Genomic DNA, 18,025 nt, shown 5'->3' with positions numbered 1-18,025 from the left:
TTCGGGGAGCGTCTGTTGACCGCCAGGAAGCCTGGAAGCGGCGGCAATCGTAATCCGGAAGTGGCAGCGACGGCGAAATATTAGCGGAATCCTAACCTCTCCATTCGGGACGTCGCTGGCAAGTTCAATGTCTCCCATACTACTGTGCAGCGGCCCAAGAAACGAGCCGGGTTGTCGACGTTTAAGAAGGTGAAGGTGGCGACCCGAGATTACTAACAAAACACGTCGAACCTAGATTACAAACAAAGCAGCGGTCCCGAAAGCTGTATACGAATCTGCTCACAAAGTTCGACTGTGTCATCATGGACGACGAAACTTATGTGCAGGCGGATTTCAAGCAGCTTCCGGGACAGGAGTTTTATAGCGCATCAGGAAAAGGGAAGGTGGCTGAAATTTTCAAAACCATCAAACTATCGAAGTTCCCGAAAAAAATATCTCGTCTGGCAGGCCATATGCACGTTTGGTTAAATAAGCGGCATTTTCATTACTACGGAAACCATCAATCAGGAGATCTACGTCAAGGAGCATAATCAACATAATAGACCTGTGCTGTTCTGGCCGGACTTGGCGAGCTGCCACTATGGGAAAACGGTAATCGTGTGGTACGATGCGAACAACGTGGTTGTGGTAAAGACCACAACCCTCCCAACAGCCCAGAACTCCGCCCTATCGAACGGTATTGGGCCTTGGTCAAACGGAATCTCAAAAAACTAATAAATCGATGGAAAACGAGCAGCGTTCGGCGGTGCATAAGGTCGATAAGACCACTGTGCAAAATTTAAAGGAAGGGGTTAAGCGGAAGGCACGGCAGTTCAGATTTGGCAAACCAAAAGAATAATCGAGCATTTTTTCCTTTAAATATATAAACTGAACTACCAAAATGAAAATAAGAAGATTTTTGTGATATGAATTTTGACAGAAAGAAATGTTTATATTCCACTAAATTTACTTTGCAAATCATTTGAAATTTCAGAATTCCATTGAAATTTCGTTAAGATACGGCAGTTTGAATTTGGGGTCAAATTAAAAAAACATTGGTGCTACTCTGAAAAATGGAAGCGCGTCTCTTATATTTGGAAGGAGAAAGAGACAAAATAGAGAGAGATTTCATACCTAAGTGAGAGCAAATAGTTGGTTTGCACACGTGCTACTTGCGTATAGCACAATCGAGTAGTGCACGGTGTTATGACGGGAGTAGCACTTTTGAATCGGGGAAGACGTGGATCAGAGATTAACGGGAATGACAGCAAACGTTTGCATAATATTTAATATAGGTTGCACTGACTGGCGTGAGAAATTACCACATTTGATGCTTTTCCTGAAATTGCAAGTGATATTCTTTTATTTGTTGTGAAGAAGCTATTTTGGGTCAGTGTGAGTTACAAAATTGTAGATAACTTGAATCCATTGTAGGTTTGCATGCAAAATGTCCACTAAATCAATCTGTCAACTACACACTTAAAAAAAATCATGTAAATTTAGGTGTTCTGAGACTGACATATATGAGCGTCAATTTTGACATAAAATTGAGTCATAACAGACGCAAAATTCAACTCAATCAAACGTACTTTTCCATTACACTGCGTCCTAGCAAGAAGTACGGTCGACTTAGTTCGCGCTCCGCTATTTTGGAAGTTTTCTCGCTATTCGCTTGATTTAAATTGTCAGTTTTTTCTCGCTTAGAGTTCCCAGCTAAATAATTAACTAAAAGTGAGTTTTTTCTGAGAAGAAAGTGTGTTTTCGGCATCATCGGAAGGAAAATTGTTTTTACGATTGCCAATTCGCCAACCATTTTGCGCACCATCGGTGCGTGGTAACGCATACCTGCACACGGATCATCGTCATCGAGTGTCAGCATCTGCCTCCGCATTTACACCGCTCATCTATCATCGTGTGTTCAGCTGAGTGCCGACCCTCACATAAGCACACACCAACGAAGACCGCCCGCACACGCTGATCGAAGATCATCCACGCTGCGCGTCGCTCCGCTGCTGCCGTTTATACGCTCGGTGGTAGTAGTATAGGATTATCAGATAAGTTTTTGTTCTTGTTTCTCTCTTTCGCCCACAGTTAAATTTTAAGTTTGTGTTCTGTGTTTGTAGTTTTTTTTTTGTGTATTGTGTCCGAGTGATTATCGTTTCAGTGGTAGAGCGTTTTTCGCTCCCACTAGTACGGCAAAATGGACATTTTGTCGCAAGACGAAATGGACGTTTTGTCGGAAGATGACACCACTTTGCCACGCGATGGCAAGAAGGGTCGAAAACGTACGTCATCTCTCCCTGGTTCATCGTCTCAGTCTGGCAAAGGACAGGCTCAGATAAACCCCCGATCGCGAGCCTATCCAGATGACTCGACTGGCCCATGGGTTGTCTACTTTCAGCCCAGAAACAAACCTTTGAATGTAATGCAAATTACTAATGATCTGACGAAGCGATACTCGGCCGTGACTGAAATCACGAAGGTTAGGCACAATAAACTTCGTGTCTCCGTCTCTAACCTGAAGCAGGCTAACGAGATTGCTGCCTCCCAGCTCTTCACGCTCGAGTACAGAGTTTACATCCCAGCTCGTGATGTGGAGATCGAAGGTGTGGTCACCGAAGCGAGTCTGACCCCCGAGATCTTGGAGAAGCAGGCGGTTGGCCGTTTCAAGAGCCGTTTGCTTCCTCCGGTGAAGATACTGGATGTCCAAAAACTGGGCTCAGTATCTGTCAGCGAGGGTAAAAAGAGTTTTACCCCCACAGACTCGTTCCGTGTGACCTTTTCTGGTTCAGCCCTTCCTCACTACATCGAGCTGGGAAAACTTCGACTACCTGTGCGTTTGTTCGTTCCCCGGGTCATGAACTGCCAAAACTGTAAGCAGTTGGGACATACGGCCTCCCACTGTGGCAGCAAGGCACGCTGTTCCAAATGCGGAGAGAAGCATGGGGATGACACCTGTGCAGCTACCGCACCAAAATGCGTGTACTGTAAGGGAACTCCTCATGGTATCTCGTCATGCCCGGTGTACAAACAACGCGGGGAGAAATTACAACGCTCACTTAAGGAACGTTCCCGGCAGTCTTTTGCAGAAATGCTGAAGACGGCCACGCCATCGACCAACGACAAAAATCCCTTTTCTCTTTTGTCAGATGACGAGACTGACTCTGACTTGGCTGAGGAGGGAACTTCTTTCTGTTTTTCAGCACGGAAACGAAAACGCATCCGTTCGCGGAAAGTTGAGAATGAAGAACCCCAAATCAGCTTGCCCAAATCAAGGAGTGGTGGAAAAAAGGAAGTTTCTACTCCTCCTGGATTCAGAAGAACTGACTATACCCAGGATTTTCCACCTCTCCCGGGGACATCCAAAACCCCTGATGTCCCATTTTTAAGAACAGAAGCCCCTTCTTCATCTGGGTTGTTCTCATTTGATAAAATTGTGGACGATATTCTCAAGTACCTGAATATTTCTGATCCTCTCAAAAGCATTGTTCTGGCAATGCTTCCTACTGTGAAGACCCTCTTGAAGCAATTGACATTGAAGTGGCCCCTCATTGCAGCAATCATTTCCTTCGATGGATAATTTTCCAAACGAGGTCGGGGATTTGATCACAATTCTACAGTGGAATTGTCGAAGTCTTATTCCTAAATTAGACTCTTTTAAGTTTTTAGTTCACAATAATCATTGTGATGCATTTGCTCTTTGTGAAACTTGGCTCTCTTCAGATATAGATCTTCCTTTTTATGATTTTAACATTATTCGACTGGATCGTGAGGATTCGCGTGGAGGAGGGGTACTTTTGGGGATCAAAAAGTGCCATTCTTTCTATAGAGTGAATCTTCCACAATTTACAGGTATTGAAGTTGTCGCATGTCAGGCTATTTTTAAAGGTAAGAGCCTTTGTATTGCTTCTGTTTATATTCCTCCTAGAGCCGTTGTTAATCGAAAACAACTTTCAGATATATGTTCGGTACTTCCTGCTCCACGGTTGATCATGGGAGATTTCAATTCCCACGGTACAGGCTGGGGGGAACTGTATGATGACAACCGTTCTACTTTTATATATGACCTCTGTGATAACTTCAATATGACAATACTTAACAATGGAGAAGTAACACGTTTGGCTGGACCATCTTCGAATGGAAGTAAATTAGACCTCACACTTTGCTCTAACTCATTATCGTTGGATTGCACGTGGAATGTGATCCAGGATCCCCACGGTAGTGATCACTTGCCGATCAAAATTTCGATTGCCAGTGGGTTCAATCCGTCGGAACCCGTTAACGTCGCGTACGACCTCACCCGTAATATCGATTGGACAACGTTCAAGACCGCGATAGAGGAAGCCGTGTCGTCGGTAGAAGGGCTTCCACCGTTGGAGGAATATAACTTCCTCTCCAATCTGATCTTGGACAGCGCGCTTCGAGCTCAAACTCGGCCGGTTCCTGGAACGTCTTTGCGTAGGAAACCTCCTTCCCCTTGGTGGGACCACCAATGCACTGAGGTTTATCGTAAAAAGTCCGACGCGTTTAAGCTTTTCCGGAAACGTGGAACACCCGTGTATTTCGAAGCGTACTCGGCTCTTGAACGCGAACTCAAGAGCCTCATCAAAGCCAAGAAACGCGGATACTGGCGGCAATTCGTGGACGGATTGTCGCGCGAAACGTCGATGAATACGCTTTGGAACGCGGCGCGAAGGATGCGTAACCGGTCTTCGAACAACGAGAGCGAGGAGTACTCAGATCGTTGGATTCTCAAGTTCGCGCGAAAAGTATGTCCTGATTCCGTGCCGGCACAGATGATTCCTCGCGAAACGACGAATTCTGTAGACGAGATCAGCCAGCCTTTTTCAATGCTGGAACTCTCACTCGCGCTCCTTTCGTGTGGCAATTCGGCTCCGGGGGCTGATAGAATCAAGTTCAACTTGTTGAAGAACCTCCCAGACGTCGCTAAGAGGCGCATGTTGAACTTGTTTTGTCAGTTCCTGGAGCTCAATATTGTTCCGGATGATTGGAGGCAAGTGAGAGTTATAGCCATTAAAAAGCCTGGAAAACCCGCTTCAGATCATAACTCGTATCGTCCCATCGCGATGTTATCGTGCATTCGAAAATTGTTGGAGAAAATGATCCTTTTTCGCTTGGACAAATGGGTTGAGACGAACCACCTACTCTCAGATACTCAATTTGGATTCCGTAGGGGCAAGGGAACGAACGACTGTCTCGCGTTGCTTTCCACAGAAATTCAGTTGGCTTTTGCTAAAAAAGAGCAAATGGCTTCTGTATTCTTGGATATCAAGGGGGCTTTTGATTCAGTATCCGTTGAAGTCCTTTCAGACAAACTCCACGCTTGTGGCCTTTCTCCATTAATAAATAACTTTTTGTACAATTTGCTGTCAGAGAAACATATGAGCTTTTCTCATGGAAACTCTACAGCTTCTCGATTTAGTTACATGGGTCTCCCCCAGGGCTCATGTTTAAGCCCCCTTTTGTATAATTTCTACGTCAGAGAAATTGACAATTGTCTAAGTGACAACTGTACGTTGAGACAACTTGCAGATAACGGCGTAGTGTCTATGACAGGGCCCAAAGGGGTCAACCTGCAAGGACCCTTACAGGATACCTTAGATAATTTGTCTACTTGGGCTATCGAGCTAGGTATCGAATTCTCCTCGGAGAAAACTGAGTTGGTCGTTTTTTCTAGGAAGCATAGCCCAGCACAACCGAAGCTTCAACTTTTGGGTAAGCCGATCACTCAGTCCATGTCTTTCAAATATCTTGGGGTCTGGTTCGATTCCAAATGCACCTGGAGATTCCACATTGAGTATCTGAGACGAAAATGCCAACAAAGGATCAATTTTCTCCGAACAATTACCGGAACGTGGTGGGGAGCTCATCCGCAAGATCTTCTAACGTTGTACCGGACAACGATTTTATCGGTTTTAGAATACGGTAGTTTTTGTTTCCAGTCGGCGGCTAAAACTCACATCATCAAACTGGAACGTATCCAGTATCGTTGTCTTCGTATCGCGTTAGGATGCATGCACTCGACTCATACGATGAGTCTCGAAGTGTTGGCGGGCATGTTGCCACTATCGGATCGGTTCTCGGAATTGTCCCTCAGGCTCCTCACCCGTTGCGAAGTTATGAACCCACTGGTAATCGAAAACTTTGAAAAGCTTCTTGAGCTGAACCCTCAAACTCGTTTTATGTCATTGTACTACGTGTACATAACACAGGATGTCAGCCCTTCACAGCATAATCCTCATCGTGTATGCTTCTCCGACTTCGGCAATTCAGTTAGTTTTGATTTATCTATGACGCGGGAGATTCATGGGATCCCAGAACATCATCGTTCCTTGATTGTTCCGTCAATTTTCGCTGCAAAGTTTGGCCAAGTTGATTCCGCAAGATCGTTCTTCACAGATGGATCACTAATAGAGTCGTCCGCTGGTTTTGGTATTTTTAACGAATTTCATAGCGCCTCTCGAATGCTTCAAGCTCCTTGTTCCGTATATGTTGCTGAGTTGGCGGCAATACATTATACGCTAGAAACGATCGCCTCACTTGCACCAGATCATTATTTTATTTTTACGGATAGTCTCAGTTCTGTCGAGGCTATTCGCTCTATGAGGCCGGTAAAGCACTCCTCGTATTTTCTCATGAAAATACGAGAGCTTTTAAGTGCTTTATCTTTAAGATCTTTTGTCATCACCTTTGCATGGGTCCCATCTCATTGCTCGATTCCGGGCATTGAGATGGCTGACTCACTTGCTAAGGTGGGCGCTATGGAAGGCGATATTTACGATCGACAAATCGCCTACGATGAATTTTTCTTCATTTATCGTCAACAGTCACTCGTCAGCTGGCAGAATAAGTGGAGTGAAGGGAGTTTGGGACGATGGCTATATTCGATCATCCCTAAGGTGTCGAAGAGTTCTTGGTTCAAGGGGTTGGATGTGGGTCGAGACTTCATTCGTATGATGTCTCGCCTCATGTCCAATCACTACTCGTTAAACGCTCACTTGTTCCGTGTTGGGCTGAAGGACAGCAATCTCTGTGAATGTGGACAAGGTTAACAGGACGCTGATCACATCCTTTGGTCTTGTGTGGAGTATCGTGGAGTCAGATCACATTTTTATGATTCCCTTCGGGCTCGAGGTAGACAACCTAATGTTCCAGTTCGGGATATTTTGGCTAGACGCGATCTGGAGTTTATGAAACTCATATATGTTTACTTTAAGAATATTAACATTAGATTGTAAGTTTGATTAACCTTGTGTTTAGTTTGTATTTTGTACGTGTGGGTTTTTTTATGTTTGTTTTCAAGATGAATAGAAATAGTTCATGTTTTAGGATTAATTAAATATTTGTATCGTAAACCACATTTCAAACCTCCCTTTCCCTTTTCCCATCTAAAAAAATTGTAAATCCCCACTAACCTCGAGACAACCGCGAGTATCCGGTCCAGCTCCTTTAACTTTAAATATAAGAAATCAATAATGTATAACAAAAATGATAACTCGGCTCTGTAAAGTTTATTCGATTGAGCCTGTACAAATAAAGTAATTAATAAAAAAAAAAACGTACTTTTCAGTCTCGGAGCACTTAATTTTACATGAAATATTTGTTTACGTCTGACCGTTTCTGTCAAAGATGGATTCCGTCACTTGTAAAATTATTTATATTAGTTATTTCTAAGTGTGTAGGCAAGGGTAGTTAGCTGAGGCCCCACTGGCGCAGTCTGATTCAAACACGCATGATGTGTTTGAAGTGGCGGAAAAATCAAATTTGGGTGCTAACAGTCCTAAATCGAGTTGCTTTAAATATTATTTATGGGAATAGGGCTCCACTCCACTTCATTGTACACCACTTTGCATCGTCATACCCTTCTAATTCAAAATCACTAATTCTACGCATATGTCAACATCAATTTTAATCTTTTTCGAGAGCAAAGAAGGTTTTCCGAAAAGGTTAGTAAAATAGTTTTGCTTTTATGGTTTTTAGAACATAGAACGGAAACGGGTGCCATACGACGAAGTATCCCGGAGCCCTATTTGAAGTAATTAAATTCATCGTAAATTCTTGTATAAATATTAGCGATCGGCTCCAAAGAACCAAAACCTCCCTTTGTAGAATTGAACCATTTTTGATCAATAGAATATTTTAGAATCAACCGATTTGTGAATTTAAGTACTCAATCTAACTTCAAGTGATTACAAACCAAGTTAAAAACCCTGGGTCCATGAATGTTGATTAATCCACCATGGTAAACTTAGTGAAATGAACTGTCGATGTTCATAGGATTACCTTACGCTTTTTAGCTAGAAAAAAACGAAATGAATTTCATAAATTTGCCTTATGAAAAAAAAAAAAACTGAGGAAACTGGAATGGACTGGAAGTCACTCTTCTGTTAATGCTTACTAAAGGCACATAAAGCTGGGTTTAGACTAGGCAAGTCATTTAATCAACTCAGTTGAATTCAATTGGCTTGAAAAGTTGAGCCTGGTTCAACTTTTTTCAATTTAAGTGAGTTGATCAATTCAGTTGAATGGCATGGTCACATTCAATTCGCGTTCCAGTCAGTTGAATTAAACTGAGTTGATCATTTGACTTGCCCTGTCTAAACCCAGCTTAAAGGCTATCTTCGATGCTAGCTATCTTACAGCGCTACAGCGCACACAATCGGAGAAGCAAAAGAGAGAAAAAGAGAGTTAACACCGTTGGAGCGGCAGCTCTCCAACACAAGAAGAATGAAATGTGCACAGCACGTTCTAAAATGCTCTTTCACGTCTCTTTGGAAATGAAAGTGCTATCTCGCAACAGTGTGTGTTTTACTGGCACCCGATCTCCGGTGGCATGATGGATTTTGATTTAAAATGATTTTACCACTTCCTCGGGGATACTCGGAACAAGTCCGGGTGTGGCCAACATGGTGCTGGTTACTCATCATGACTCTTATTGGTCTTTTTTTCAAATTCTCATGTGAATTGATTTATCGTTTGGTGGGTTTGGCATTCAATAACGTTCTATGGGACCATGGTATCTTTCTACTGAGCAATACTGTGCTAAACTAATGCAGCATCGTCATGGCATTGTGACTGACTTGCGGTTAATTTACTCATTGACGTTAAATGTAATCGCAAGTCAGTCCCACTCAGATTTTAGTCATAAAATTAAATTTTCACGACATTTTATCTAATATTTTTTACTAAACATAGATACATTCTATCACATTGCACGTTTATTTTCAAAATTATCCCTTCAAAATAAGTGTAAAATGTGAAAGCTTGTAAAATCTTTGAACGGCGTTTTCTCATTTCCAGTCTTTTTCATAAAGGACTGACTTGTGGTTATGGGCAGTATAGTGTTGTCAAATTGACGGTTCTTCCAGTATGGATACCATTTTTGCATTTTGCTAGAATCGAAGAACCTACCACTCGATAGTTTTAAATTTTTGGATGATCTTAGACCACTAAAAATGTGGATTAATTTTAGAACAGTAAGAGTTTTTCAACTTAGACTTGGATTGTTCTACGTGACTCGCTCTGTAATGTGAATCTTACTGGAGGCTTCATTAGACTGATGAAAAATATGAAAATTTTACTTCACAGGGCTCAAACGGTTTCAAATTGGGTTCTGATTAGCATCCCAAAATTTGAACTCATTTAGTGAGCAACTGTCTTGAAATTACTGTAGGAAAAACAAATTTTTTGTTCATATCTTTATTCAAGACCACTTTTTGATCAACCATAAGGAGCAAAAGTTACTAATTATTCAAGACACTAGTGTCTTATGATTAGGCTCAATCAACTGTTCAGCAGGCAACATTGGTGTTTCTAGCGTGTAGTCTAGAGAGTACAAAAATCACGCCTACTATGTCACACTGTTGAAATCAGTGTTGCCCACAAAACAGCTGCTGGATCATGCCTAAAGAGTATCATTCTCTTACACTATTAATAACTATTTAATGTAACGTTTGGCTGAAAAATGATCTGCTGCTAAGTTGTAGCTGAGAAAATTTTCCAGGCAATACCATTCTACAATATGGAAAAAGTCTAGAAGACGATGAACAAAAAGTTTGGTTTTCCCATAGTAATTTCCATTTGTAAACTTCAAATCGATTGTGCCAAGTCAGTTTCTTATCAATTGAGTTTAAATTTTGGGAGGCTTATCAGGACCCGATTTGAAACCGTTTGTGTACTGTGGAGTGCAACTCTTAAATTTTGCATCAGTCTAATCGTTCACGTCTTCGTTTTTCTTAATTAGATAGAATCGCATTTCAGTCGATGGATATATCTCAATGAGTTCTAGGAACAAGGAAGTCAATATGTTTTTCACCCAATCACAAAAACAACCTGAAGATCGCTTCCTTGATATCTGCTGTAGAGTATGATCGTCATTTCTAACAATTACGCGTAACTTCACTCAATCGCCGCTTCACAATCATATGGCAGGCAAATTGCAGCAATTTGCAAGCTATGTTGATCTTGATCACCAGCTCTTATCAAACCGTACCGTACGTACTGGGCTATCTTGCTGGCATCGCAGCGCTAATTATGATTGAACTTGAATTGCTCGTGCCAATTGCATTTGAACCACGTGTTCTCGCTCAAACAAACAAAAAACGCTTCCCACCGATCATCGACAAACAACAGCACAGAAATAGTGTTCATGGTCCAACTATTCATCCCACGCACCATCATCGCTTATGCAAAGCGATCATACACACACACACTTGACCTTGATTCTGGCGGATGCGTCCTTTCACTCACCCGCTCACTCTCACTCTCACTCTGTGTTATTTCGATCATGGCACTAACCTCGGACCCAACTGGGTTCACCACTTCGGCACTGATCTCCGAGTCCTCCCGCTTGACCCGGGTGCTGGGAGCGGCCAGGGCAGCCCCAAGGCACAGGACCACCACCAAACTCGCACTCCAACCGAACGGCTTCATGGTTGCTGTTTTGTTGTTCTTCTTCTTCTTCTACTACGAAACTGTCGTCACACACTTTTCGGCTTTTCTTTTCGGAAGTTCGCTGCTGGTAGATTTTCCGGTTCCCGTGGGGTTCTTCAGTTGGACACTTTAATCTGCAAAAAACAAAAAGAGGAAAGGAAAGCGAAAGGGTTGGAATCGCAAAAGGAAGTTAGATCGAGTGCCAAACAGAGCATGACAGAGGTGGATAGTAGGAAATGGTGTAGAAACAGAAAAAAAAAAAATTCAACACAAACAATATTCCAAGTAGGTCCAATGTGTGATGCGAGCCCGCGCGAGGTGTGCCTCAAACCAATCCAAACGGCGTAATGATCGGTTGGCCCCAGTCGAAGTTGCCTTTTGCCGCGGCGTCCAACACCAACGGCGGCAGCACGCTATGGCAATCACTGATCGCGATCAATTTGGATATTTTTTGCCTTTTTTGCCTCAGCTCTCAGCAGCCATCGCTACTTTTTTCTTATGATTATGACCAACTATTTACAGCTTCGGAAAGCTTCGATGGGTAGCTTTTCCGAACGACCCCATCGAAAGTGAGAGTGATCGCGTCTCCCACCACCCACTTTCCGTACGACGGTCGCTCTCGCGATTGTTAGCTGAAATTTCCAAAAAACGAAAAGCTCCATCTCCAACTCTCTCCCGCTCTTGGCCGTACATAAATCGCAAGAGAGAGAGAAACGATCGAGCTTTCCAACTGGGAGAGACGGAGAGCTTGAGAGTGTGGTGAAAAACACTTTGATCTGGTGGTGATTTGCGTCGACGGGGTGGTAGATCATGTGCATTATTCCGAGCTAATAAACACAAATTACCAACCTGCAATATCTCGTTGGAGGAAAACTGGTTTTCTTCGGCGACGTTTTTTTCTTATTTTTCTCCTACTTTTTTTGCATGCGCAAGTTATACTTAATCCGTTCACGATCAACTGGCTCTCGACGACGATGACAACCGGTCTCCCAATATATGCTTACTGATCCAATGGTGCTAAATTGTAAAATGAACTACTTGCTAAAAGTGGCTGCCTATTTTGTAGTTCCAGCTTGGGAGGGAGACCCACTCGTATCTGGGGAAGGTTCTGTATCTCCGTCATCTGGGTCATCGGTTCCGAAAAATTGGCGAATGCGACGAAGCGCCTAGCAGAGGCTAATCGATCCGAACTTGTCTATGATGTTAGAATAAGCAAGCTAACGCGATCTCCGAATGGATCGGATGGCAGTGGAGAGACACTTTTGTTTACGACGATGTTTGGTGGTGTTGTTGTTGTTGTTGTTGGCTATTTTTGGCAAGGTCGGTTGATCTGATGAACTTCAAATATTAAAACTAGTCAGGTGGTTAGTCGGCGGTTGGAACTTCCTGGGTTGCGTTAATCAGTTGTGTTGCATGGGCTAAACATATTCAAGAAGGTGTTTGACTGGTGTGATAAACGATGAATATATTTAATTGGCAATCAAAAGATTATCTTTAACAACTGCCTTGAGTCAATTTAGTTTTCAAGTGAATGAGTGAGATTTTTTTTAAATAACTTAAGATAGATTTTCTAAAACTCAAAACCGTCTGTTGGTCTTACGATATATAATAGTTGGAAAACATTTCCTGCTCTTCATTGTGGCTTTCCTCCATCCATTTTTTCTGATTATATTTTATATGGATTTCTGAGATACTTACCTTACCATTTTAGTACACAACATTTGTTGATGCTTGACCACGATTCTTGCTTCATGAGTTGCTTTAAGTGATGTCCAGGAAAATCCGAAACTTCAACTAAAGTTTTCCGGGAAGATTGGCTATACAAGATTTTTTGAATTTTTGTTTCATTTATATGATCATAAACTCAACCTGTGGGCAAAATTGCATAGCATTCTGAGAACCTTCGGCCCATTCTGACCGATCCTGTAAAAATCCTGTATAAACACAGTAAAATGTACACACTGGAACTCCAGAACTAATAATTTGCAAAACAAAAACCAATGAAGTCACTCCGCATGAATTTAAAATCAACTACTTTCTGTTACTAATATTATTTATGAAGAGCTTCGAGTGTGTTGGTTTATTCCCTTTTAACTTCGTTATAATTGCTTATCTTTTGACAGATACGCGTATTTCGTCTACTACTTGCAGACTTCATCAGTGCCAAGTACTCACAAATTCTCAGTGCCAAGTTCGACAAATTTAAAAGATCATGTATTCCAAGCTTTCAGAACCTAATAGGTAATATTGATAATAGAACAATCGGGATATCGGGAAGGTCATTCTTGTGAAACCGCGTTGAATTTGGTATTAGCGAAGTGGAAAAATAACTTGGAGTGTAAAGATACGATTGTTGCTGTTTCTTGGGTCTTAAACGCGCTTTTGAAACAATGTCTAGGCCCTTATTGTTAAGATCAATCAAGCACTTTGGAATTACGAGTACTGCATATAAATGGTTTGAAAGCTATTTGTCTGACAGAACTCAACGGACTGTTTTTAATGATTCTGTTTCCAGTCCCGTGGGGAATACCCTTGGAGTGCCCCAGGGAAGTGTATTAGGGCCCCTGTTATTTATTATGTATATTAATGACTTGCGACGTGTTTTGAGATTTTGCGACATTAATCTTTTTGCAGATGATACTGTGTTATTCATGGCAGCTAAGGATTAAGATGATGCCGTTTTACACTTGAATGAAGATTTGCGTTCTCTAAGTAGATGGTTGGAGTTTAAGCAGTTGAAATTGAATACAAATAAAACTAAATTGATGGTAATTTCGCGGAATCGAGTAAATGAGAACGTCTCTGTTGTAATTGATAATGAGACTATTGATCGCGTTCGGGAGATTAATTATCTCGGCGTGATTATTGATGACACAATTAAGTTCAACTCTCACATTGACAATGTCATCAAGAAAATTGCCAAGGAGTATGGAATTTTATGTCGACTGAAAAACGATTTAACTATTGCCAGTAAAATACAGCTATACAAATCAATCATCTCTCCTCATCTTGACTTTTGCCCTTCCATTTTATTTCTGGCCAATGCAACACAAATATTGAGATTACAGCGCTTGCAGTATAAAATAATGCGTTTTATTTTGAGATGTAATAGATTCATTTTGATGCTAGACGCCTTACAATGGTTGTCGGTGAAGCAAAGAATTGTATATTTGACTATGGTGTTCATTTTTAAAGTAGTTAACGGTTTGCTGCCTCGATATTTGTGTGATCGAATTGAAAGAGGAAGTGACTTTCATAGATATAATACTAGAAACGCGGTTGAAATAAGAACACCACATTTCTTGACTTGTGCTTCACAAAATTCATTATATTATAAATGAATAAATGTTTTCAATTCGATGCCTAGACATATCAAACGTTTAGCAACACTTACAGAATTTTAAAGACACTGCATTTCACACGTTAAAACTGTCTTTTGAACAGTTATGCAGTGATTTTTTTATGAATTGACAAATTATGTATCTTGACGAAGTTATCTCTAACGGATTATTTTATATGGATAGCTGTCATAACGACTTTATAATAATTATTGTAGCACTGCAAAAAACTATTTCTGTTTGCCACGTTGGTGATGATGGATTTTTAATATTTGATTTAAAAGTTGATTAATTAAAAAAAAAAAATTGTCTACAAAGGTTTGAGCCTCGCACGCGTATTACGGATATAGAGAACTGAATTAAACATTTAATTTAAAAAAAAATGCAATTTTGAAGCTTATTTGGAAGTTACCTTGAGTTAGTTGTAAGTTTTCTGTCAAATGTTGAGGATTCGTGAGCATTCCTGCTGAAAATTATGATAGCTTAAAACTTATGAATATTTTAGGTGGACAAAAAGGCGAACTAAGAGGAGGACGCCTGAGCTTTTTCACATTTATATCGCTGTGAAGCAACTGTAAACTCTAGAGGTAATTTATATCTGTAACTGAAACCAGTCCGATTTTGTTTGCTAACCTGGTTAAAATGTCATATTTAATTGTCTTAAAGATAAATCGTCCAGCTCATTTTTTGGGTAAGAGGTGGGACCATCATCATCATCATTTATATGCTATTTGAATAATTTAATTGAGAAAAGGCAAAAGTCCATTAGATGCTAAAATACGAGATATACCGAAATATTTATTAGGATGAGGTTTGCCAATACCAGTGAAGATTCAAAAACAAAACAAAAGTTGAAAAATTATTTCGATGTGAATCACTTCAAGCGGCACTTTTCAAATCATTTTGTAAACAATCACTTCAGTGGATGATTTGTAAACTCTCACGCAAATAAACAACACCAGCTGATAGGAGAAAAATTTCCCACCTGATGGGGGAGTTAGTTTGCACTAGCATTTAAGCGAAGATAACATCTCAAAAAAAACTGGCAACTCTTCTATTTTCTCATACAAACGCTATGAGACAGGTACAAGCTCGCAATCTTCCGCTCAAAGGTAAATGCTTCGAACGAATTTGACAGCAAAGATTACATCCTCAGAAGAACGGTTTGTGTATTTGCACATTTTCTATACGTTGCTTCCACCTTCACTCAAGCACAGCGCTACGTCGCTTGGATTCTGGCAAAAATGCCAGTCTTCTTGATATGATGTCTTCGATTTAAGACAAATAACCGATTGATGTGATGGTTTACAAAATCCAATACATCGATTTTAAAAGTGACACTTGCCCTTTGTCTTACCAAAAATCACAAACAATTCAATTTTTATCTTCATCCGATAGGCCGAAGTGAATTCATTGGCATTTCAATGGTGTTTAAATGCGTTAAGCCGAGTTTAGAATCCGTAGGCCGAGTTTGGTGGCGAGAAGCAGTGTTAGACTTTTGACAATATTTCAATGATTGGTGTCTCTTTTTCAAATCTTACGGTACGTACGGAAAGGCCATCAGTAATAATAACATTCCATTTGGTGCTCAACTGCGCTAGATTAAGAAATACTAAGTGCGGGTTGTGCTTAATAGGCCGGAAATGGGGTAGTTAACGCTATGTTCGGAAAAATAAAGCCACAATTAACGTTTACAATGTTTTTTATGATAAAATAAGCAATCTAAATATAGTGTTGCCAAATATTATATTTTTGTGTTTAAAAGATAAACAGAATTTTATCCGAAAGAGTATAATTGGATTTCCATTCTGACAGCACCATCGTGTTCCTCATCCTTTTACCTTTGTTACTACCGTATCATAGGTATTAAAATCGGATTTCACACGTCTTGCCATCTGTGACGACCGATAGCCATTCACACAAGCTATCTCACCTTTATAAAACATTCCCAATCGATAGAACTCTGCTCGATCTGGCTCGACAGTTTGATTGCGTCATCGTAGAATCAAATTGAATATGAAAAATCCATCCGGCAATCAGAGTTGAAAATTATCTGGGGAGAATCACCCGGGTGCAAAAGATATCATTCTCTGGGGTGAATCTCTGCTTGTCTCCTCGGAGATTTCTCCTGGCGCCACTTGAGAGATTTTTAGACACAGCACGAGAGAGTGAGAATGTTGACAGTTCACTTTTTGTCTGTTTATACACTCACTTCCGTGAGAAAGATAGCAGCGCAAATGCGTCATTGTTTTTGCAAAGATTCCGGCAGAGCTTGACGTGAGTGAGTGAAAGCATCAATAAAATGGCTGAAAAACGTATACAAAGACAAGGACGTAGCCAGGTTTTGAGCTAGGGAGAGGCGAAAAAAAATTTACTATGGAAAATTTTGCCGAATGCCATTTCACCGAACGCCATTTCACCGAACGCCATTTCACCGAAAGCCTTTGTGTTGCTGAGTTTAGTGCGGTTTGAGGACAGTACCGAAAAAGTGGTTGTGAATGTTGTGCTTTGCAGGGCAAATGAAAAAAAAAACATTAAAAGTGGTCACGGTATTCAACTTGAAGCTGCATCTCGTCAATATTCATCGGGTGTTCTGGTGTGGCTAGATCGCTGCTCCTCTCTCCATTTTCGCTACAGCTGCTGACGGCATTCCAAGTGCCTTCTTCTCGACACATTTCAACGACGACATTCTCTACGTTAAGGACGGGCATCTCCCTTCACAAAACTGCCTCGAACCTTGGACAGTCGAAGACCACATGCTCCGGCGTTTCATCCACGTTGCCACACTCCTAACAGAGGGGTGACACTGCGTGTCCGAACCGATGCAGATACTTCCTGAAGCAGCTGCGGCCAGACAAGAACTGCGTTAGGTGGAATTTGACGTCTCCGTGATTTCTGTTCACCCAGGTCGAAAAAAATCTGTATTAGTCTACGTGGTTAGGTTAGGTTATCTTTAATAGCAAGACTTTCAGCCAGAGGCTGTTTCATCTCTTTATTAGTCTACGTGTCCATCTACCGTTCTCTGCCGTGTTACACTCCTGTTGCCACTTAGCCAACGACTCCGCTCTCACAACTTTCCGTACTCTTCCGACTTCCCTCCGCCTGTAGCACTCGCTGTCTTCCACTTTGAGGTTATGGCATGCCCCCGACGGTGATATCTTCCCGCTGTACCGCTTTACAGTTACTGTCCAATAGAACTTCCGTTTTATGATGGACCATCTGCAGCTTCGCTCCTTACATCCAGTTACCAATCATGTTGATCACCTCGGTCGCCAGCACTTCCACCTCTTCCAGTGTCTCGCCTGTTACCGTCAAGATGATGTCGTCCGCAAAGCCAACGATCTCAACTCCTTTGGGCAGTTTCAGCGTTAGCACGCCGTTGTACATCCCGGTCCAGAGCGTTGGACCAAGGATGGAGCCTTGTGGAACTCCCGCTGTGATCCTAATCGATCTCTGTCCCATGTCTGTCTGTCGACTAAACTGAAGCAAATTTCAATAATGGTGCACTGATGCACTTCCCGTATGCGCATTTCCAAAATGTTTACACCAAATTTTAAAATAATTGACTACGGTACGTTAGAAAGAGAAAAAGTAACCTTTAAAAAATCTTTGTATGCAACAAACCTAAGAGGAAGAGAAGACAATACGGGGGGCGAAAACGAATCACTTTTCTGTCAAGCGCGAACCAGCTCGTGATTGGCCGATTGGAAATGCGTAAGATAGAGATAGATATAGAAATAGAGATAAGTCAGAAG

The 18,025-nt window shown here is 41.5% G+C and overlaps 1 protein-coding gene across 1 annotated transcript in view; it reads right to left on the bottom strand.

Annotated features, from left to right (window-relative positions):
- LOC135712293 (uncharacterized) overlaps positions 1-10,965 on the bottom strand; it is a 43,886-nt gene extending 32,921 nt beyond the window's left edge. The window contains exon 1 of the mRNA XM_065235260.1: positions 10,798-10,965. Coding sequence (XP_065091332.1) covers positions 10,798-10,932 — 135 coding nt within the window. The 5' untranslated portion in view covers positions 10,933-10,965. The remainder of the gene's footprint in view (positions 1-10,797) is intronic.
- Positions 10,966-18,025: the final 7,060 nt, after the last annotated feature.

This window comes from Ochlerotatus camptorhynchus, unplaced genomic scaffold (assembly GCF_037179485.1).
Source record: "Ochlerotatus camptorhynchus isolate MF236.1 unplaced genomic scaffold, CSIRO-AGI_Acam_v1.1 ptg000467l, whole genome shotgun sequence".
Taxonomy (NCBI): domain Eukaryota; kingdom Metazoa; phylum Arthropoda; class Insecta; order Diptera; family Culicidae; genus Ochlerotatus; species Ochlerotatus camptorhynchus.
This window is presented reverse-complemented; position numbering and strand designations above follow the sequence as displayed.